Genomic DNA, 23,989 nt, shown 5'->3' on the forward strand with positions numbered 1-23,989 from the left:
CATTCTAGTTTTTAGAAAAAAGACTTTCCCTTTAAATAAAAATTCTTGTTCCCAAAAAGCTTTAGTGATATCAGTTGAAGAGACTGTAACAGGAGGGGAGTCCTAGGGTTGCCGTGCTCTCCCCTAGTTGCCCTCTGTACCATGCCAAGCTGCCTACAAGCACCCTTGAATCTCACCCGCCATGTCTTTGGTCTTATATATATTATAGGGTGGCTGCCTTTCGTCCCCTTGGCCACGGTTCTCCCGCTATCACTAGTCCTGTTTCTTATAATGGGTGTTCTGTGCACCCTGGGCTTATGGGCTATGCATGGCTCCAACCACCCCTGTACCAAGCCCCAAGCCTCGCAGATGTACTGACGTTCTTCAGTCTTACTCGATACTTCACTGTCATTTGGGCTCTCTGCAGCCCTATCTCGATTAGTGCCTCACTGACGCTCTGTTGCTTCACAGCCTTGTCTCACTCGGCGCCTCTCTGGTGCCCGCGTTCTCTACAATCTTGTCTCGCTCTACCGTGCCCCACTGCGTGTTTGGGTTCTCTGCAGCCCAGTCTCACCCTGCACCTCACTGGGCGCTCGGGTTTTCCCCAACCTTATCTCGCACTTGCACTGCGCCTCTAGGCGCTCGGGTTCTCTGCGACCTAGTCTCTCTCTGCCTTACTGGGCGCTCAGAGTTGGCACACTCCTGATACTACGTCTATCCTGGCACTCGGAGTTGGCACACTCCTGATACTGCACCCTTTTGGCACTCGGGGTCGGCACACTCTCAAATGCTACGCCCTCTCTGGCGCTCAGGGTCGGCTCACTCCCAATGTTGCCTTTTTGGCTTTCATCAGTTGCTGCCCCTTTCTGGGGCTTCTCGCTGCCCCCTCTCTGGGGCTTTCAGGCTCCCTGCAGCCCTGTCTCACTGCCCCCTCTCTGGGGCTTCTCACTGCTTCCTCTCTGGGGCTGGGATCTCCACACTGCCGTGGGTCCTGTATGAGGCCTCCTCCAACCCCTAATAGCCTCACCCAAACCTCCGGTCGAATAGCAAACAAAACGCAAGCCCCTGGGCTATAACATAACTCTAAGCCATCTGGCTCCAACCTTCTCGCCACACCAGAGTTGTTCCATCCGTCTCCAATCTCCAGCCATACCTGCAGTTTGGCCTCTACTCATTATTCACTCCAGCAGAGCTCCTTCCCCCTTGGCTGCCACCAGGAAACTGCCTGCCTGGCCTCCCCCTGGGGTTTAAAATGGAAGCCAGGCCCTGCCCCTTCTGGTCAGCTGACCGCTAGCAGGTGTGGGTCCCTGGCTCCCTCTAGTTGCCCCAGCAACCAGCACCTAAGGAGTTATCCTGGCTCTCCAAATAGCAGACACCTGAGTGCCTTGCTAAAGAGACCAACTTTTAAGTTATGCTATTTTGTGTAACCAGTAACTTGGAACGCAGCCTCAAAAGGAAAATGTTAAATAGTATAGTCATGTAGATGCCTAGAAACTGCATATATTACACTGATAGTCTCATGGGAAGGATACAGAGATAAGTATATATGTTTTCATACAATGCATGCGGATAAGAATTCTGGAAAACAACTTGCAGTCATATGATTTCATCAATTTGAATGCTGTAGGCTGGCATAGTTAACACCTGAATGGGAGATGAACCACATAGCCAGATACATTAGGAACGTGTTGATAATTCAGCAAAAAAGGCGGCATACTCCTTTCCAAATTAGAATTAACCAGGTATGTCAACTGCATGTTAGTGACACTGTGCTGTTGGAAATTCTGCCTTTCCAGCAACATAAAAAAGAAAATGTGGTCCTCGTAATTACTAGTTATCAGAGATTCTGTGGCATGAATTAATATAGTATACCATAGTATATTGACCACATTTTATTTAAGATGTTTTCACGTGGTATTCATTACATTTAGAATTCTTACCCTCCTCGGTGGTTATGGTATCTTTCTATACTAGTATGTCTCTTTTGTGTCACTTAATTATGTACGGTAGCTCTGTTTACTCCTGAGATAGCTTCATTTCCAGTGTATAGTTTGCAAAGTGCTTCTGTATGTAAATAACAAAAATAATATATGTTTTATGTTTTACCTAAAAAGTTCCTTCTCTTTCAAAGAACACAGTGGGTCATATCGAGATAATATGTAAGAGTGTATGATAGTTCCTGCTGTTTATACACATTCCTCCTATATGCAAGCTGAAGATGGTTTACATGTTAAAGAATGGGAAGTAGCTGTAAGTCAGTATATATTCCAGCCTTTGCTACCACATGAACCTGCATTTAGAGAGGAGATCAGTACAATTATGCTTAAAGGCCTAATCCAAACCCCGCTGAAGTCAGAAGTCTTTTCAGTGGGCTTTGCATGAGGGTCTAAAGGCTAGATACCACCAGCTGCTGATCCCTCTGGCCTTGATCTAGCTTAAACCAGCATTTTACTTTAAGCACACAGCTTAAAGTACATTAAGACACTGTGGGTGCTTTAATTAGAGTGGCTCTTAGAGCCCCCCCCCCCACCACCACAGAGCACATATATAGCCAATGGCTGTGGCATCATGGTTTTTGCCCACCAATGCTACATTGCTGTAGCATGTTGCTACAGGGATGTAGCGTAACGTGTAGACACTCTCAATGGTTCATAGACTGTTTGCTTGAACCCAGAATCAGAGGTGATATGTAAAGCCATTATTCTCCTTCACTTACTGTGATACTCATGTAAGGCTCAATATTGCAAGATGCTGAAAATGTTGGCTTGGATTCAGCACAAGCTTAAAGTAAAATGCTGGTTTAAGCTTGGGAGGAAAAACTCCAAGCTTAACTTCAGCCGGTGGTATCAAGCCTTTAGACCCTCATCCAAAGCCCACGGAAAAGACTTCTCACTTCAGTGGTTTGGATTAGGCCTTTAAGCATAATTATACTGATCTCCTCTCCAACTGCAGGTTCATGGGGTAGCACAGGCCAGAATATGGACTGACTTACAGCTACTTCCCATTTCTTAGCGTGTAAACCATCTTCAGGTTGCATATAGGAGGAGTGTATGTAAGTGTCCCCTGGGCTTGCTGATCCAGGCTTGGCTCTAAACTCGGGAGGCTCTTCAGATGCCCCTGTGGTCTCCATGCCTTCCCTATAGCCACACTCCAGTCCTCGAGTTAAAACTGAATTTCAAGCAAAAACTTCCCCCACTCTGGGTGAAAAAAAGTCTTACCAGCCCTCCTTCCCTTGAGCTCTCACCTCCTCCCTCTCAGCGTGTTTCAGTGCCTTCCTGGGTCTCTCCTGCAGCCCTTCTCTCCCCAGAGCTCCGCTCCCTGCAAAACACCAGGCCTCACTGACCACCTTCCTCCAAGAGCTGAGTTTAAATGCCCTGGAGCCCTGCCCCCTTTATTCAGGTGACTCCCTAGTCCTGCACTGGGGTTCTTTCCTCCCATGTTTTTTCCTCCCTTCCTGCTTCAGCTTATCCTCGCTGCTTTAGCCTATACCTTCCTGGGAATCTGCCCTGATCATCCAGTTTATTGCTGTGCAGCCGGCCATGGCCCAGCTGCCTGCTAACCTACACAGCCAGGCTAGCTTGTTGTCCCTTCCCCTTTTTCGTAACAGGGGCCTTTGGCTCCCTGTTACACATGGCTACAACAAATACCATCTATATTCTGTTCTATCCCCTTTGTGCCACTGCAGTCTAAACTCCTCTCCTTGAAGATATTTTCAGGAAGCCAGAGTACACAGAGCAGCTGCTATGCTACCCTTACACAGCTCCCAGCATAGGCAGTGGGATGGCTGAAGTCCTTTACATTCTGGCTATACCACTGGCTTATGAAAGTCACCAAGGTAGAGACCAGGGAGATATTACTACAAAAAACAGCAGAATGTTTGTCATGATGTGGCATGATATGTTTGTAATGGTGATAAATGGGTTATAGCTTGTTACGGTGAAGTTCGTATTGGTCCATCATCACTACTGTCGTAACACTAAAAGTTTTAGGTGCAGCTGAAATTAATTTTTCAATCAGGAGCATCTTATATATGATTGAACCATCATTTTTGTCAGTACTCTTGTAGAATTTAAAATTAAATGTCAGTTATATTTTCAGGGATTCAATATCCTGGGCTTGTGTGATTGAAATACTCTACATCAGGAAGTTCTGAAATGTTTAATTCAGTCACATTTCACATCCTGGGCATTTTATGCATCAAACTTTGTTACTATATAAGGTTTATTTTTAGCAAGAAAGGGGATTGCTCAGCTGCACTGCAAATATGTAGTACAGGTGAAAGAAATCAGTGGCCACATCTACACAAGACACTGTAGTAGCTCATTACTACTGCACAGTAGAGTCACATGCACAAAGCGCGGTGTGATGCTACTGCGCAGTAGTAATGAGCTACTGCACAGTCAGTGTCACCTAAAAGCTGTTCAGTGACGCTACTGCTCAGTAACTCCGGTTACTGCACAGTCATCTACTACTTGTATACACAAGTACTTTTGCATTTCCCCCCCAAATGTATGTACTTGTATACACAAGTACTAGATGATTGCACAGTAATGACTGTGCAGTCAGCATCTTGTGTACATGCAGCCAGTGAGAAGTTTCCATATACCGTAAATAAGCCATTGTTTGTCAAGTGTACATGAATATTTGCAAGATAGAGTAAACATGCCTATCAGCCATCCCTCCAGTCTTTGCACTGTCTCTGCATTTTAATAATAATACTAAGCCAACAATTTAAAAACTTTTCTTGCCTTAGAAATAACTGACAAAAAGATCTGCTAATTGGGGATAGCCTTCTTTTGGCTATCATACATATAATTTTATAAGATTCTAAGTGATTAGTTGTATACTATACCTGCAGTTGAACTAGTAATATTTGCATATGGATAAAAGCTATATCATCAATACATGTACATTGTGCAGATTTTAAAGCTCTCTCAAGTCAAATCATGCATGTCCCATGCTCATGCCTTTTATACTTTGTCAATGCAATAGTTTATAAAGAATAAACACAAAATGGAATGGGATGTAATGTAGGGTTCCTTTGCTGGAAACTTGGAAACTGAATGCAAATTTCAAACCTTGAACCCATCTAACAATCATTCTATGATTAGTAATAGTTTTGCAGTAATTGTTTGGTTAGGGATTTTACACTGAAAATGGAGTTTTTTAAAATCAATCTTTAGAGATTCCTGGTTACTTCAGCTTAAAACAAACCTGTACTGGTCAACAGCTTCCATGGATGAGGGGTTGACACTCTAGCCATTCTTTTTCTGTATCACATACTAAAAATATTGTTTTTGCACCCATAAAAATGTAAGAGGAAAAACTGACTCAGATGACTATTAAAAAAAACAGTTTCCATTTCATGCCTTTCTGTTTTAAAATCAGTCTTGAAGGAAAGAGATTGGTCCTGGCATCAGGATGTAAAGACATTAAGCATTACTGGAATTTTTTTGGAGCCAAATATGGCAACGTTGTGTACAAGGTATTCAAATAATTGATATGAAAACCAACAACCATTCAAGAAAGGGATCCAAAAAGGGCTTCATTCTTGTGAGGTTGACATTTTCCAAAGGAAATAAAACTTCTGTGATGTGGGTTTTTCAAACATTTATGTGATAAATCATTCCTATGCGTTTCTGGTTTGTAAAGGAGGGTATTGAATGAGGACATAACATCTTTTTTTCTCAAATCTATGCAAACAGCAGGGTGGAATGCTACCATTACTCTCCAGAGCTGTAGGAAAAACAGTCCTAATGATTAGGCCAAACACAATTCATCAGTGAAGTGTGGTCTTCAGGTCAAGGGGAATTATTAGCTCCCAGTTAGCAAAACATGCATAATAGTCAGTGGCAAGAATTGGAAAGCACCAGGGCTGGGGCAATTATGCTGTGGCTCAAAGATAGGACAGCCTATGCTTTGCAAACTGTGGCTCTGATCCACCTAGTAGGAGTCTACCGGAGCAATAAGTACATCTCTGGTTTCCTTTCCACCTCATCCAGGACTGGATTTATTCCCAATCTCTTAAAGAAAACTTGGAAAAAGAGAGATTGTTAACTGAGTTATTCTCTTACTGTACACACCGATAGAACTGTGGGGAGAAAATGTGGGTGAATACTGTCACATAAGGTGTATCAAGTGATTTTTGTACTATAGTGCCAGGATCAATGCAGTTCAGATATAAGATACAGAACAGTTTGGGATTCCATCCCTTTGGAACATTCCTTATAGCTGAGATGTCAAGTCAGTACTGTTGAAATGCGACTTGCGTAAGCATTATTTCTATTACTTGAAGGATTCACCAGACATAGTGCATAGCTGAAAAGAGTTTTGGTTCTCTAGACCGAATAGTAAGCACATGGCTCAGAATTCATACCCCCTCTTGGAAGACAAGTGGCAAAGCTCTCAGTCAAAGTGTACTGTGAAGGAGAGGGATGACAAATGTCCTTCTGGATATAACAGAATAATGAATATGACCTATGAAATGATTCCTTGCACTTAAAGATCTAGACAAAATGGTCCATGAAGAATTATTCTGCTAAACCTAAATACAGCTCCTCTTCTCTGCTTCCTCACGGTCCCCTGTAGCTATAATTTAGATAAGTAGGCACGTTCCTAGATTTCCTCCTTTCCTACAATAACTTGTGTAAATCCCTTTTGAACTCAGGTGCACTGCCCAGCTGATTCTAGTAGTTTGTTTCATATTTCTTTTCATCTTTGTGTAAATAAATTCTGCTTGAATTGCTTCTATGCTAAACTTCTCCTTAGCCCCAAGTGGCATTCACAGTGTTCTTCAGTCTTTCCATTGCTGTCAGTACAACAGTTTTCATGCCTAGTGGTATGAAGAAGGGGTCAGTCTCATGCCCTCTTGTTTCTGCTACTGGTGGTCACAGCTAGCGGATATCTATTTTTTTCTGTTTTATTCAAGAGCAGAAATGAGAATCGGTATGAGGTCCTGGTCCTCACAGTATTTTCATCCCTCTGGTAAGCCTAATTTACCTTTATTCATAATATTTTACACTGCTATATCCTGACTTCATCTGGTCCACTTGAGCTTTGAGTTTCCTTTCAAAAGTCTCATGAACAGAATGGAAAAAAGTGTCATAATGTCCTAAAAGTATTTGCTTATTGTCAAATGCCAATGAGTAGTAGAATAAGTGAGTTTTCTGCTCTGTGTTGATACTTTGGAGTATTTGCTGCCAAACAAACTACAGATGGTTTCCTCATATTATCCACAGCTGCTCTTTCCTATTCTGTATCTTTCCAAGCTCAGTATTAGACAAATATCTAAAATTACTTTAAAGGCATAATCAGATGACAGAATTTGGATGCCACTTTAATCCTTGAAAAGTATTAGGGGCCAGGGCAGAGGGCTAATCATAGTGCCACTAGTTGGCTCTTGTGGCATGAGTTGGCCTGGTTGCCAGTGGCTTAACCAGTAATGTAACAAAGGGGAGGTGATCAGGGCATCAGCCCTGGGCACTGTCCCATTTTGAGTGGAAGTGCAAAAAGAGCAGCAGTAACCAGGGGTGGATCTGGGCAAACAGGGAGGGGTTGCAGTGGTGCAGTTGCATCGGCTTTGATTCCTGATCCACCCAAACTTTAAAGTAAACTGGGAGGAGCAGCAGAATTTCTTTTCAGGCAGTGCTGAGAGTCTCAACTGACTTCATGGATCATTGTCATCTCCCTGATTCCTACTAATCTTTTTCCATGCCACAAGTGTTAATGACCCTTTATCCTTTTTAATGGTCTTGATCTTCCATTATTTTAACTATCCTTTCTTTTGCAATTTAGCTTTCTGTTGATCATTTCTGGTAATATCTCTTTTTTGTTCCACAGCTCTGAAGACTGGTTTTAGCTTTAGCTAAAAACTGCAACTTGGGTGTGGTCATACTAACTCAGCTGTAAAAATGACTGACAGCGTAGCATTGGAGGTACTGTCAAGATGCTCAAGAAGGCTAGATTTTGTTTTATGAATCTGAATAGGAGCTGTATATTTTATTATAATGCTTATGGGACTTATGACAATATCCTTTGTTTTTTCCTAGTTTCTTGTGTTTTTTAAAATTTAACATATACTCCAGCAAACTAATGCACATTCCAATAGTTATATTTGTTTTTACTTTGATTGTAAACATATTAGTGAAGCTTCTTATTTCCCTTTAATTGGAAAAAAATGTATTGTGTTACATGGAATGATGTGCCACACCATATGAATCCCACTTTTCAAAATCCTAGATCCACCCATGGCAGCAGGACTTCCACACCGGCAGCAGTACAGCCACTGACACTGCGCTGTGCATGGCTGCCACCAAGATGTAATATGGCAACAGAATTATATGGAGTCAGTAGTGACAGATTTTTCAAAAGGTCTCAGGCTGCAATCAAGTCTTGCACTTCAGAACAATTCAACCATCATTGAGGCATCAAAATAAGTGACTATATTTCAAAAGCTCAACACTCAAGGGAACTATTGAACATGTGGCACAATTATCATAAATAGTTGACTGAGTAATGAGCTTCTTGGGAAAGTTTGGCTCAAAAATGGGTACTCGGCTCTTGAAAACTAGTCCAGAACTATTTAAAGACCTGGCTCTAAACCTTTTGTGGATTACTTGAGGTTATCCTAGAACATTCCCTTGCTGCTTATCTTCTTTCCGGCACTCCACCTGTTAATGATAAAATCTCCTCCTCAGGATAAAATGGGAATAAAGGCAAAGTTTTTCTCATCTTAAGGATAGGTAGGAGGGTAGGAGAATGGGATATGCTGATCATTATTAGAAAGAGAAATGGAGTTTAAGAAGAGTGTAAGTTAAGGATGTATGTAGCATAATTGCATACATGGAGGACATAAGACAGAACTGACCATTAAAGTAATGGTCAGCCCTGTTTTCATGTAATGTGATATGGAAAAGAAATGGTATTCCCTGTAATACTACTAGAATGAATAAGACACATGTATGTTGTGAGACAATACAATGAAATAGAAATAGAGTGATTATGCAGGACATAATTACATGGCTAAAGCTTACATACATGTCTTGTAAAACTGGGAACCTTTGCCACGATTCACATACAGACATGAACATAAGACTGTTTATACCTATTTCTCCACTTTGGAACCCTCTTGCCTCCTCACTCCTTGCTTTTAAAGAAGTTGTATTGCAGCTATAGGTGAATGATAAGTATTACTGTCTTGAGAGAAAATGAGATACATGTTTAAAAGAACTGGTATCATGATGCTAATGACATTTATGACTAAATACTGCACAATGGAATCAAATATATATTTCCTCTTGGGACTTAAGCAAAGTTCAGTCATTTGCATAAATGTGGGCAGTGAAACAGAAATTTATCTACAAAGGGTAATGTGTTTCAGAATGACAGGTTTGTGCTCCCTTAAATGGATCAGAAGGAGATATTTTGTGTTTCACAGAAACTAATGGGGACTTTTCAAAATTCAAGAGACATCTGGGATGTATTCCATCTGTCGTTTAGTGTCTTAAAGTATGAACTCTTTCTTCTACATTGTTTCAGGGGTATTAGAAACACTTGGAATTCAGATGACTTTGGGAAGTGATGGAGAAATGGATGATATGCTATGAGTTTGGGTTAAAAATAGTTGTGTGATAGCACTGTTTTGTACTTATTACATAGAAGAATCTCTCATTAATTCCATTCCTACCCTTAAATAAACTACAATCCATAATTCCCTGTTCACCTTCAAGCAATTCTGAAGATTTACTAAGACTATTTCTACTATGATTATAAACTTGTTGTCCTTCTCTTAGTACAAAATAAAATATGGAGATTTGGTTAGCTGGCACTCTAGGTAGATAGAAAAAAAGTAGGAAGGCCATGGAGACTTTATCCAAGCACAGGGCCATGGGGCTCTGCGTCAGGATAGGTGGTTTATGAAAGAGGAGACATGAGCGGCACTATAAAACAGGCCCAATTAGGGCCCTCCAGTGCGCTGTTCCTTCCTTTGAAATATGTTCCTTACTCTAGCTTTATTCTTTCCAGTTTTATTTGGTTCAAATGAAGCAGCAAGGAACATTTTTCCTTTTTTCATAATTGAGGAGAACTGCTGGTACATAGCTTCTGGTGGGAAAAACACAGATGGAGGCACAGCCTTGGCTTACTTCTCCCACATTATTCACCTTGATGCAGTTAAGAGCCAACATGCACTAATTGCTCTAATCTTTCCATTTAGCTTTTAATCTTAAACAGCCAATAGTAGCAGAATCACAGCCGCTTTCAGCTGGCAGGAGCACTTCAAAATGGAAACCTCCTAATATTGTTTAATTTTTACAACTTTGAGATCACGGAAGAGACACCTGTTTCAATGAAACTCCATGAGCTAAAACAGGCTGAATGATCCATTTCTGTTTTAGAATTTAATTTGAATAATCTGGATTTTTCTCATTAGCATAAAATAAATCAGCACTTTGCCCTAGTTTCCCATGCATCACTTTCAACAGCGCGCCAGTCTTAGGATCGTGTGGGTAGAAGGCAAGCACTCAAATAACTTAGATGTGCTTACGGTGTATTGGTCACATCCGTAGTTGGTTTCAGTCATCTTTCATGAGGTTGTGTACCACTCACAATCATTTTCCACCACATCCAGGCGTAACATTGTTAGGTCTTATAATTTAGAGGTTCAACATATTTTGATGGCTATAAATTCTAATGAAATAACTACTGATTTAGATAACTGGAAACATTTTCACTTGGCAATATATTACTTAAATATATATAAATGCATATAAAGGTCTCAATCATATCAGATATGAGAACTTACATTTTTCTAGCTCCTTCCCAATTTTCCAAAATTACTTTTGCATATGAAACCTTATTTTATATATTTAATAAATCTCATATAGAATTGAGAAAAATATTGCTAGAGTCACACTTCTGTAATTGGGCTTTAAAAGTTAAGCAGTATAAAACAAAACATTCAAGCTAATAAAGGGTAAACTGCAAAGGAGTTTGGAAAATTCATGGAAATATTTTGCATGCATTTTTGTGTTTTTGTCAAATACATCAAAGTTTTTTACCAAGTCCAGTAAACAGTACTGAGATGTACCAATGAAACAACCAACCTCACTTAGATTCACTCACAAAAGGAAAAGGGGAGCTTACCCAATGTTCTAGGTATACGTGCCATAAATTATAAGAACAAATAAATCTCAGCTGCCCACAGAACCACCAAACTCCCCTTCCACCCACAAATCTGATTTCACTCAAAAATCCACCTCCATCATAGCACAGGTGAATAAATTGCTACGCAAAAGCAATGTTATTTTGGTCCTCGTCCATAACTTAGAGTTAAACATATCACAAGCTGAAGAGAAGAATGGAGCCCAAAGCAACATGAAGGCACTGATCCACTAATTTAGGGGTCAGCAACATTTTTCAAAAGGGGGCCAGAATGACTCAGCTCAGGTCAGCAGTAGGCAGGCGACAAGATCCAGCTGCTACTGTTGCTTCTCCCTGCCACTCAGCTGCAGTGTGGGGTGGCAAAAGCTCCCCTCTACTGGAGCCCCAGGCAGCTGTCTATGGTGCAGGGAGAGCCTCTGCTGCCAAAGATATGGCTCTGTGTCATCCTCTTCCTTCTCAATTATTTGTAACTGAAGAGCTCTGAGCTTCAAGCAGAAACTCTTATTATTAGTCAATTGGGGTCTGACCTTGCATTTTGTATTATTGACTATTATTCCTTATTTCTCTAGTAGTCAAGGTCACTCTAATACAAGCAGTCCTTGACTTACGTCTCATGTTACAACATTTCACACTTACAGTGTTTATAAATTGACACCCTGCTTCAACTTTCTGACATCAATTCCGACTTTACAACGGTTGATCTGACACCACACCACGCCAGCGAGTAAGTTCTCTGCGTTGCCCATCTCCCTGGAGAACATCTGTCCAAACTTTCTTGGACACTTTCTTTAAGAAAGCAGATAAGACTCCAGAAAAACCTGCAGCCAAGACTCCTGAGAAGTCTCCAGGGAAGACCCATTGAAAAAGTCCAGCCAAGAGCCCTTCAAAAAGTCCAGCAGAGTCACCTCTAAGAAATCCTTCCAAATCAATATGATTGCTATTTACAATATAAATACATGAATGTAGCTATATTACTCATCTATAATTGATCAAGTACAAAATTCTGGGATATTTTTGGTGAAAATAGGGTATCAGGCCTTGGTTCAGGAACCAATCCCCCATTTATACCATTGTTTCCTATGGGAAAATCGGTACCGAGTTACAACATTTTGATTTAAGATGCAGTTTTCGGGAACCAATTGTGTAGTAAGTCCAAGGACTGCCTGCATTCAAGATCAGCCACTTTGAGCCTTGTGTCATCAGCAGATTTTTGTGCCAATGTGAAATAAAGATGTTCGGTAGATCAGTCTGAAGTTTGATCCCTGAGGAACTCTGGTAAGCCTCTCTCTAACCTAAAGCTAGCTCCTTACTCAGCTTAAATTTTTTCTATTAGTCACTATCTTCTCCAGGATAGCTAATTATTTGTCACGTGGCACTGCATCAAATGCTTTTTTAAAGTCCATAGATAGTCAAAATTTGTTTAAAAGGTTTGCAAATTGTTGAGATCAGAGTAACAGATCTGTAATTGTGCATAATCACTTAGTTTGGTATGTATTGTCATAATAGAACAGATATCCAACATTTCCCATAAAGTTCAGGCCTCAGAAATAATGGAACCTTGTGAAACTCAAAGCCATGCAATATTGTCATCAAAAAGATGCAGTAATCATAAGTTTCCAAGTCACCTTTTTCTTAGCTTTCAGACATTTTTAATTGCATGAGATTTCTTGTGGGAATGTTTTGTAAAAGTAGTAGATTCTCAGCTATAAGTGATGGGTATGTAGAGTTTTAGATTGCTTGTTCCCTGGCTAGCGTTCCATCAGAATTACAGTGCAGAGACAAATTCTGCATTCAGTCTTAGTAGCCAATCTGTGTGCTTCATAGCAGAGATGGTGAACTCTCAGGATGAGAGTTGTCTTTTTAACTGTGTTTGTACAGCACAATGAGACCTCGAGCCTCAGTGGGAGCTGTGGACATTCCTATAATATGGATAACTAATCATATTAACAAATCTTCTTCGTGAATGAGTGAGGAGGAGGCTGAGAGAGGCAATGTTGGAGAAGCCTCTAGATTCTCTAGAGCAGTGGTCTCCATAGTGGGGTGTGCAAGATGATCCATTGGGGTGCGGGAAGAAACTATTAGAACTTCTATTTCTATTTCTGTAAATATACATATATTGGGGGTGCGTGCTCAAAATTTTTTTACTGATGGGGTGCGCGATCAAAAAAGTTTGGAGACCACTGCTCTAGAAGTCCTTTTAAAGCCATCGCTGGTAGAGGGATAGGATGGAGACAATTTGAACAGAAACGAATGAATACTTTAAACCATATGCCTCACCCAATTTATCTCCATGAAGTAGCTACACAGGGAACCTGTACCAGACCCTACCTGTAACTATCTCATACTCAGTCTACCCTGAAACAGCTTCAAAATATACTGATTCAAGTACCAGTGACTATCCTTCCTGTTTGGGGAACCTGAGTTTGCCCTTAATGGACAGACAGGTAATCTTGGCTTTTGACTGAGGTTCACAATCTAGAAGCTGTTTCAAGTCAGTAGTGGATAGCTACCAGGATTTACTGCTTCATATACCAGTATTTCAAATGCTAGCACAAGATCAGAAGTGCTAGAAAATTTGTTAACTGAGACATACCAAAATACCACCCTAAAATAGCCGTGTGTTCAAGGTTGGTTGTTTGTGACAGGGGTGGGTCCAGTGTAAAATCCAAATCTGATGTATTGGCCATCACAAAATTTTGCTCAGTGCCACCTCTAAGATTTGAGGTGAAATAGGGGATAAACAGACTAAGACATAGACTATCATCATTCTGGGATTGTGGGGGGTGTTATCTACAACCTGAAACTGAAGACTTAAAATACTGTGTGGAGATCTCATGTTATTTCAGGTCTGGCAAAAAGCAGAACGTCTTTTAAATATTGGCAGAATGTCTGCTCTTGCAAGCTTTCCTATCCAATTTTTTGAGATGCTTGTTAAATCTTCAGTGGCTCCAGGGTTTTACCCAAGTTGGCTCCAGCTACTTGGAGAAGTATACGTTATTTTAGTTGCTTATTAGGTTGGAACTGCTGAGGATTTGTAGCATCACCCACCACTAACCGAACCATGCTTTCAGTTCTAGGAATCAAATTCACTGTTGGCACTTTTTTGAGTCAGGGGAGGTGCGGGGGGATGAGGAGTGGAGGATAAAGCTCAACCGCTTTCAGAGAGAAATTGGGTCTAGTTTTCCTTTTCTGAAACAACTTATGCTTAATGTATAACACTGACCTAGAAGAGATGCACCTGCTGGGATTCTTTCATTATTACGAAATTCAAACATTTATGGCTCAGATTTCAGCATACTTAGCGACTGGTCAGCGTACATGTCAGGGTCAATGATCACTCTAGCTTCTAAATGTGGAGAAATACTTTATATTTTTCCTACATTGAAGGTATCTGTCCCTTTACATAAAGGGCCACATAATCAGCTCCACTTATCAAGTCAAGAGATTTAAATTCCATTTACAGAACAGACATTGAAAACTGACTTGGTGCTTCAGTTTTTGGGTGCCTGCCTTGAGACACTTCTGAAGAAACCTAGTTTTCAGAAAGTGCTGAATTTCCCTTCCCTCAACCCTCTGTGACTTACAAGAAGTGAATCTATTGTATGCAGCTCCATATTTACAATTGCCATTCAAATCATATCCTCTTTTGAATTAGCACAATACAAATGTAAACCACCAGTTGTTAATGTGAGCAGAAATCTTTGCAGCCCCTCCTTTACCAGGTGCTTTGAGATTTATGGATGAAAAGCATTATCTAGCAAAGAAAGCATTATTTTTTAATGCATTAAGCTATCTCTGGCTACAGAAAGACACTACTGGTAAAAGTTACCCCTGTTCAGAAGGACCTTATAAGATCTCTACATGAACCTAAGTACCACTTAATTCTAGGTAAGCCTCCACACAGGCCCAAATGAACAAAGGCACTGTTAAATGAATGGCAGTTTCACTTTAGCAATACTAATATTACCATAGAAATATTACCAGAGTAAATTAAAGCAGGCTTATTTTAGCAGTTGTCAATATTAGTTCTGTATTATTTTAACATGATGCCATTTGTAATATTTCCAGTTTTGATTTGTAGAGTTGAAAACTATATTTCCATATGTCTGCTTTAGTTAGGATCGTGAGATGGAGATGCTGAAGGAAGAATTGTGTATATGTGTCTATAAACAGCAAAATACTATATAGAAAGCCAGGACAGAATAGTAAACCCTCATCTTTTCTAAATATTTTTTCTTTTTGACTGGCAAAAATCATCCAAATGGCTCTTTGTCTCATCACAAAATAAAATTGGGAAGAAGCAAAAACATTTTAGAAATTAAGAGATTTTTTTTAAAAATTCCCAAATTCTATATGTCTTCTTATTGCCTGCTTTTAATACCAAAAAATGGAGTTATGCCAAAGTTGCATACCTAAACATCTGATTTACATAAAAAGTATGAAGCGCTCCGTATGCAAATATGAGTATTTGCACATACAGAAATGTCACAGGCCATCAATTTGATCTGCGATTTGGAGGCTACATTGAACTGAAAATTGGTCTCAAGCTTAGTTCTAAGAAATACAAAATTCATATTTAAAAGAAATAAGAAAACTAGTTTAGGCAGTGTTGGATCAATGAAATCTGGCGTCTTCCTGCATACAAAGCCCAAGATGTATTGTAAAACCTCTTCCTCTTCTATTTCCCCTAGATTCCAGTGCAGTTAGAGATGTGCAATAGGGAGTGGGATCAGTACAGTTATGCATTTTCATTTGCAGAGCCATGAAAGGAAAATGTAAATAGGTAAATCCCACTCATGTGGCACATATTAAGCTGCACCAATATACTCAGTTCAGTTTCCTAGAACATCAGCATTTCCACTGCAGGGCATCTTAACCTCCGTTCATTTGCCTCTTTCTTCGGTTGTGTTTATGAGATTGCATTTTTTGTTTAAATGGAATTTTTCAACATTTCACTCCACTGGCAGTGGCAGAGGTATATATGGACCCTTTTGTCTCCTGGGAAACATTAGTAGCTATGCTAATGGTGGTGGCAGGGCTGGCAGGGTAGTAGCTGCTATTTTTGCACCCTCCTAACCTTGGCACTCAGGGCTGCTGTTCTGGTTGCCCCCCAAGCTTTGCTACTGTGAAGCAGTATGTCATGAAAAGCAGGGGTAGTTTTTCTTATTCTAGGTAGCATGTCTGTGTGCTGCTTTGTTCCTTTTTGACCTGCTTGCTGGTTTTCCCTTTTTTAGGGCACTGCTGTGCTGAGCTTTCGAGCAGCAGCCTTGCTCTGTGACCATCCTCTGCTCTTGTTCCTGGTTCTTTGGGAATTCAGAGAACCAGATGCACTCTCTAGAGTTGCTGCTGCTCTTCCTTACAGCTCCCTGCTATGGGCTCTTTGACCTACACTGCTCCTCACAACTTCATGGCAATGGCTCCCACCAACACTCTTGAGTCCACTCTGTTCTTCTGTTCAGTAATTTTTCAGCCTTAGAGGAATAACTTCCATTGAATGTCCTCTATTTCTACTCCATTATACCTCTCCTGGAGCTTCCCATTCCCCAAGAGACAGCTGCTTTCTTGTGCTCTTCTCCCCATAGGAGTCCTTTAGATTCCAGTCTTCTTATAGCCCAGAGAAAGACAGTTATTGGATGATGTCAAGTGCGTTTAGCTGATAAGCAGAGGTTTCAGGAGTGTGGTTTGCCACAATGATAAAGCAAATGTAAGAGGGAGCAGAGAAAGTGAAGCTGAGGTAGGTGAGAAGGAAAGATTACAAAAAATAAAAATTCTTCCATTTTATTAACTCTTTCCATCTGTACATCTCAAGGCATTTACATAGGAGGTTGATGCCATTATCCCAATTTTACAGATGAGGAAACTGAAACAAAGTGAGGTGAAGTGACTTGCCCAGGGTCACCCAGGACGCTGGTGGTCTCCTGAGTCCCAGGCTGGTGCTTTGGCCACTTTTTGCCCACTTGAGAGCAAATTAATACATGGATAAGGATGGCTGAGGGAGAGAATAAACAAGTCTTTGTAAAGGAATGATTTGGGAAATGGAGAGCTTGTGATGGAAGGTGTATATGTGGGGATGTGGGTGGCAGGGAATCAGCAAGCCAGAAATAATTAGAAGGGAAAATATAAGCAATGGAAATATAAACAATATAAACAATGTAAAAATCTGGAATGAGAAAGAAAAAAGACTCGGAAATAAGCAAAACCCTTGGGACTGTGGAACACATGCTATGATAGATGCAATAAGCAGAGAACCAAGGGTCAGCAAAAGAGGTGGGGAAGCCTCTTGTTTTTATCTTTTATCCTTTGCTAAATAGATTCTGGCTGTTTTTGGTTGACTCCTATGCTTAGCACCCCATCATATTTTTACTGTTGTAGGGATAGGGTGCAGTTTTTGCAGGATCCTCTCATTAGAAAGGTACTATCACATGAATGATGCACATCTTTCAGGCTAAAATATTTTGCAATGGTTATAAAACACTAGCAGGTTAGTATAAGCAGCTCCCGAATTTATAGTAGTAGAATACTCAGTAACTTTCACAGCAGTCTAGACATACCTGTGAAACATTTAACTACAGTTTGTCAAAGACAGGTGCTGGTTCTACCCATATTGGTTGTTTAAAATAAATACCGAGAAAAAGAAATAGGAAACCCACTATCTCTTTCTAATAATAGAAACTTATCATCTACTAGGATCCTGGCACTTTAGTGGGCAAAATATGAAACCTGAGCATTGTGAATAGGCTGTTATGGTGGCTTCTTAAGGAAATGTGTGAGCGATCACCAATGACAGTAGCTGATTAAAGCATGAATGAAAATATAGATTGCTGACAACTTCTCTTACTTGACTAAAACAGAAGCTGTCATCTGATAGATGGCAACTTTGAAAAAAAGAACAAACATCTGGAACTTGGAGCACTGGAATTTGTGCACAGTGTTGCACATTCAGTTTGCATGTGCTTTTGCACATTTAGATCAAGCATTTTGAAATATAGCTGATGGTTTGAATACCTAATCAGCCAGTTGCACATGCCAGCAGCCAAACTTGTGGCATGCTGTTGCTTGGAAAATTTAATCAGTATGGATTTTTGTGGGAGCCCTTGGGTTTTCTCTTGATTCACTCAGAGACAGGTTGCAAGTTTTGGAGACAGTGTTGGCTAGTGGACAGAGCAGAGGAATGGAACCCAAAAGGCCAAAGTGCTATTGCCTGTTTCGTGACTTTGAACAAGTCTCACCACTTTTCTTTGCCTCAGGTTCCCCATCTGTAGAATGGATTGTGCAATATTGGCCACTTTTGTTGAGTATTTTGAGATCTTCTTATGAATAATGTTGCATAAAAGTTTAGTGGTTCTGGCTGGATCTCAGCCTAGGATGTTATACCACAAGGGATTATTATAGCAAATTCATTTCCTTTCTACTACTGGTAGACAAACAGTTTCCTCTGATTTGTTGCTCCATGATTCCATGCTGTTTGCTAAAAAAAAAATCTTAAAATTGGTCTAGGAAAGCAATAGAAGTAGTTAGTTAGGGAGATGGCATCTGTGCAGGAAACGGTGGCTGTTGATTGCCAGCAAGTTGTACTGCTGGTAAGTGCTTAGGTGTTGCTGTGGAGAATGATCTTTGGTCTAGAATTGGTAAGTGAAAAATGTTACTAGTTGTCAGCGCAAAATCAATCTAAGTTGCTCAAATAAACAGATACACATGCATTTTGGACTTACCCATTCAAGCTGCACACAGCCGCTTCTAGTGATTAAGCCTGTTTGTGCACAACAGCTTTGCCCTTTTTTCTGACCACTGTACAGGAATGGGTAAATCAAGGTCTTGAGGTGTGACATTTAATTGAGATATGTTTATTTTGAATAAGATACGTCAACAGGGGTTCTGGTTCAACTTTGGCATAAAATGTGAGATCTAGCTGACATCACAAATAAGGTAGGCAAAGCATATACTATTTTTCATTAAGTTTTAGGTTCAGGTATCAATTAGGGAAAAAAAAGAGAGAGGCTGTCCTCCATTTTTGTCCTCCTTTTTTTCCTCGATTTTTTTTGGTTAGCTTCTACTCACCCCTTGCCCAGTTCAAAATAGTTGCTTCCTATCTTGACCTGCAGCTCATGCAGGCAATGCATGGCAGGCCATGCTTGCAAAATCCTTTTTGGTTTTGTTACTTGCCACCCTTTCTTCCACTGACTCAGTTATCACAGGAGATGAAATGGACTTGATAACCTTATACGAACAACTTTTTCTGCTAAAGCTGCTTAATTTCTCACTTACTCATTTCTTATCTCGCTCACAATAGCACAGTCCCTTTCAAAACTCCATGACTTGCTCGCACTGTGTTATGTGCCTTTATCTCTATCCACATCGCACTGCATCATCTGTCTCACTCTGCCACTATCCCAGTTGCTCTTCCTCCATCACGTAGACTCCTTCCTATGACCCTCTGAGAGCACGCTAGTGGGCATGTGCAGAGAAACACTTTGAGGTAGAGGGGAGTGGAGGGTTTGAGAGAGTAGAAGGTAAACTCAGATAAATGAAAAACCACCAAGAAATAAGAAAGAAAGTATGTACAAAAGACACACACTAGTAAACTGATTTAACCTAATCATAGGACATATTCTAAATGTTGTTTGGTAGGTACCTGTATTCTGTTTCAAGAGACAGGATAGATCATACAGAACAGTTAGGGTTTTATAGGTTCATAGTGTCATAGATGTTAGGGGCTGGAAGGGACCTTAGAGATCATCAGGTCCAGCCCCACTGCACTTGGGCAGGAAAGACTGCTGGGGTCTGGCTGACAATCTCAAATTCTTTTTACAGAAATGGATTAGCTGTATTTTTAGAAGTGTCACCTTTTTAAATGACAAAAATGAAGACAGACACTACCTTTTATATCTCCCAGATAGGTTGTACTAGGTATACCCATAAGCAGTAGGTTGCATATTTACCTCAGCTTTAAAAGCCAGTTTTCTGTTTTGTGGCACCAAGTCAGGAAGTATGATTTTTATCACAGGCAGCCACAAACAGTTGTCAGTTGATTGACCGGAAGAAGAGGAAATCAAAGAAAAGAAAACAGATTTTTACTCTGAAATGTATGCAGCCTTTTCTCAGTAATTCCCATCCGAACACTTCTTTCCAGCAGCCTGTGAGTTGAATGTGAAGCTATAACTGCGCATAAATAACCAATGATATTATTTTGCACAGTGAAGTTTAAAATTAATTTCTCTAAAATTATTAAGTGCCTGTCAGTCTCACTTTGGTTCTGGTATAATTCATGTGCCTCACAGAAGCAGTCTGGGGTGCCCTGATGCTCTCCAATTGGGTGGATGCACATGGCATAATCATCAGCATATAAAAGATCAGTAACTGAGTTGGTTATCTTGGATATGAAACCTAACTGGCTGTTGTTAAAGAGATTTCTAGCCATGCTATACTGGATTCTGACTCCAGATGAAAGTCCATCAACAATGAGATGCGGAGTATCTGCATTTGAAAAACCTATTTGAAAAACCTTAAAAAAACCTGTTTCTATAAAGTAAAAGAAGTGATTTACAGAAATACAATCTGAGGCAGAGCTGTAAAGAACACATCTGCCAAACTTTGGGTCCATTCTAAATAATCAAATAATTCTTCTTATCAGCAGGTTTCTGTTCTAAGTGAACCTAAAAAAGGTTAGAATGTGGGTCTTGACAAAGAAAGACCCTAGAGCGCTCAGGAAGGGATGTTTCTTAGAAAGCCATTACTTCCCTTTCAAGCCAGCATATGAAGCCAGTCGTTCTGGTTTCATACTTACATTGCAATGTAGAATGGAATGATACCGTGCTCGTCTCTGAAGTTGGTGTTCATGAAGTTCTGATGTTAGTACAGATAAGAAATACTTGCTGGCTAGTGATGCTAACTGCTCATTCCAAGTTAGTTGCTGCTTTCATTCAAATACTTATTTAAAACTTGTAGTTCACATGCTTAAGTCTCTGACATTTTTGTGTTGGAGGCTTTGTTATCCCAGCAAGTTTATTCTCTTTTTATTTGGGAAGGTTGTTTTTATCATATTCATTCAGCCTGCTGTTTCCCATTATCCCATTAACTTCCTCTGGGTCTTCAGATCCTATGGCTTTCAGTTGACCCAAAACCTCACTACTGCCATGCAGAACTCCCAGAATCCTCCATTCTACCTGCCACTCTTCACATACTTCCTGCACTTTTTGATGTATCTACCACTATAATGACAATGCTCTATCCATGACTTGACCAAGGAAACTTGTTGTTTCATTTCTCTTTTCTTCAACACTCTCAAAGTCTGAACTTCCCCCCTCATTTGAATTGTTTTAGCTCTAAGTGTGCTGTTTTGCAAAATTGCATTGGGATACCTACAGGCAGTAGCTATATTTCTGAATGACAATGGGAGCAAGAGAAAGTGACTAAGAGATGGAAGATTTTTCTAATGCCATTCTTACCATCTACAAAAAATGGTGTGAGCTACCCAGAGTCACTTCTACATGAAAAAGCTGCCTACAGTTTTGTATGACTAAACTAAACAAAAATGCATTGTATCAATCCACTGCCACCTTTGTGGGTTACAGGGTTTCATTCACACAGTGAAAAAAGATGGGGGCATTCCAGAAAATCATATTTTTCACTGACAGCTCACTATAATTTAAATAAGTGCACACAGTGGTGACATCTTTAACACTGAATCCAAATCAATTGGGTTTTGTGGTAAAGGCAAAGCTTACACTGCTGTTTAAAGGCATATTGGCACATCGGCATCCTTCAGTTAACTGCCTGATACAACCGCCTCTACATCTAACGTGACATTCAGCGTCAGTCTTCTTGTGGTTTTCTGAATGTGGCAGAGCTACACTGTGCTTCGTGCCAGCCTCTGCAAGTTTGGATAATTCATTAAAATACAGGCAGGAAACCAAAGATTCTGTGGAAAGCAGATATGCTCTCGTAAGGATGGATTGTGCCATTCTGACACTGCCTTTAGGAGGAGATGGGACTGAGCTGGTTTCCCTTAATACCCATGTGTAATGTGTCATTCTGTACAGAGGCTAGAGCTATTCCTGAGTCTAGTGCAGGGTGGAAAGGCAATGTGAGGAGCCTCTTTTACCCTATTTATAACCATGTGAAAACCAGGTAGAATAAATAAGCAGTTATGTGAACTATAACAGAAATGTAATTCCTATCACTTTTGCACACAAGAACTTTTCTGTTTCCTGTTCCATCCCTGCCTTATTACTCCATCTCACCTGTGGAGGGCCCTAGCTGTCCATGAAAGAAAACGGTGTTCTCTACTGAGGAAAAGCCAAGAGAGATGCTGCAAAAAACAGAGAGTCAGGAAGATGGGAAATGGTAGTTGCGTGTGTGTGTGTGTGTGTGTGTGAGTGAGAGAGAAAGAGAGAGAGAGAGAGAGAGAGACTGTGCATGTGTGTATGCACAAGTTGAAGTTGGTTGGTCTCCTTGCATACAAAAGAGCTCCCTTACACAAGTCAGAGTCTAGAATCAGGGCCATGATACTCGTACAGCTAAGAAGTGGTTTGGGGAGATGAAGTTCCTTGACTGCACACACATTTCCTGCAACCCAGTCATGAGGGTTGGCAGTGCAAGGCAGTCATGCATTGTGGTTTCCTCTGTATCAGAGAATTTCTGGCACTTGCTTGCTATGATGCTATGACAAATTGTTCCAGTGACTTCCAAATACTGCACAGGTATTTTCTGCACAGGTACATTTCAAATAACTAAGGGCAAACCCCCAAAGAAATTGGTAGAAGAATGTCTAGTCTAGAAATGGAAGGACTAACTGTAGGAAGGATCATTTTGTCAACATTCAGAAATAACGGGATCTCTAAAACAGAACACGAAGAAGATCACATCACCACTAAGATATAGTGAATGAGTGAGACTGTCCCATATATATTATATAGTTAGCAAGTAATTTTTGTAATTTTCTACCTCCATGCATAAAATCTAGACCCTATGACAGACAAACAGATAAGTCTTGTGATCAAGACATCATATATATCCTTCATGGAAATACACTGAAGTGAAAAGAATGAACTTCTCCTATCACAGCTGCTCCAGCACACTTTACTTAATAGAAAAAAAGAGATTTCTTACTGTTTCTTTCTCCCCAACACTGAGTACAATTTTTCCAGCGTCATATCCTGATTTGATCATTCCCAACTTATGTCTGGTTTTTGAAATATGGGCATGTCATAAAAACCCTCTGCAAGATTTTGATTTATAGCTGTTAGATGCCTTCAACAGCTTTACAGCTAGTATCCGCAAACGCTAAGGGCCAGCAAACCTAGAATTAAACAATCAGCTTTATTTTGGTTTTCTGAGTACTTTTCCATTTTCTTTTGTGCCTGTGAGCAGCAGGGTTTATACTTTTACATGAAAACTGAATTCCTGAGCAAGATTTTGGTTTATTTAATTTTTCTGCTGGCTCATAGGAGCAGAGCAGACAAACAGTGGAGAAAGATACTATGTTATTTAGGTTACACCCTTGTCAAGATAAAAAAAATGGAATTTGTCATCCTGGATTGATAGTGAAGGGTCGATTTAGCAATTCAGGCAGTCTTGTAGACCTTACTTTGAAAAGTTGGTAGGTTTTTTCATAAATAGGAGGACACTAAAAAGGCACCAGTGGCAGAGTTCTGAATAACTTCTATGGACAGGGGAGGCACACCTGGACCAAGGGTTAGTGAGGAACTAGTTAGGGAGCTTCTGGAGGGACTGGACGATCTCCACCCTAGAGTACTAAAGGAATTGGCTGAGGTCATTGCAGGACCCCTGGCACGGCTTTACGAGCACTCGTGGTGCTCTGGTGTGGTGCCAGAGGACTGAAAGAAGGCCA

General features: G+C 40.4%; 1 protein-coding gene across 1 annotated transcript in view; it reads right to left on the minus strand.

The window, feature by feature from the left end:
- The window catches only part of LOC109300949 (FRAS1-related extracellular matrix protein 2-like), a 112,397-nt gene extending 90,500 nt beyond the window's left edge, over positions 1 to 21,897 (minus strand). Inside the window, exons 1-2 of the mRNA XM_019521837.1 lie at positions 21,864 to 21,897; positions 20,386 to 20,628 (exon numbers count right to left, since the gene is read on the minus strand). Coding sequence (XP_019377382.1) covers positions 20,386 to 20,628; positions 21,864 to 21,897 — 277 coding nt within the window. The remainder of the gene's footprint in view (positions 1 to 20,385; positions 20,629 to 21,863) is intronic.
- Between the last annotated feature and the right edge of the window lie 2,092 nt (positions 21,898 to 23,989).

Source organism: Gavialis gangeticus, unplaced genomic scaffold, assembly GCF_001723915.1.
Source record: "Gavialis gangeticus isolate Ggan-Ray unplaced genomic scaffold, GavGan_comp1, whole genome shotgun sequence".
NCBI classification, from domain to species: Eukaryota; Metazoa; Chordata; order Crocodylia; family Gavialidae; genus Gavialis; species Gavialis gangeticus.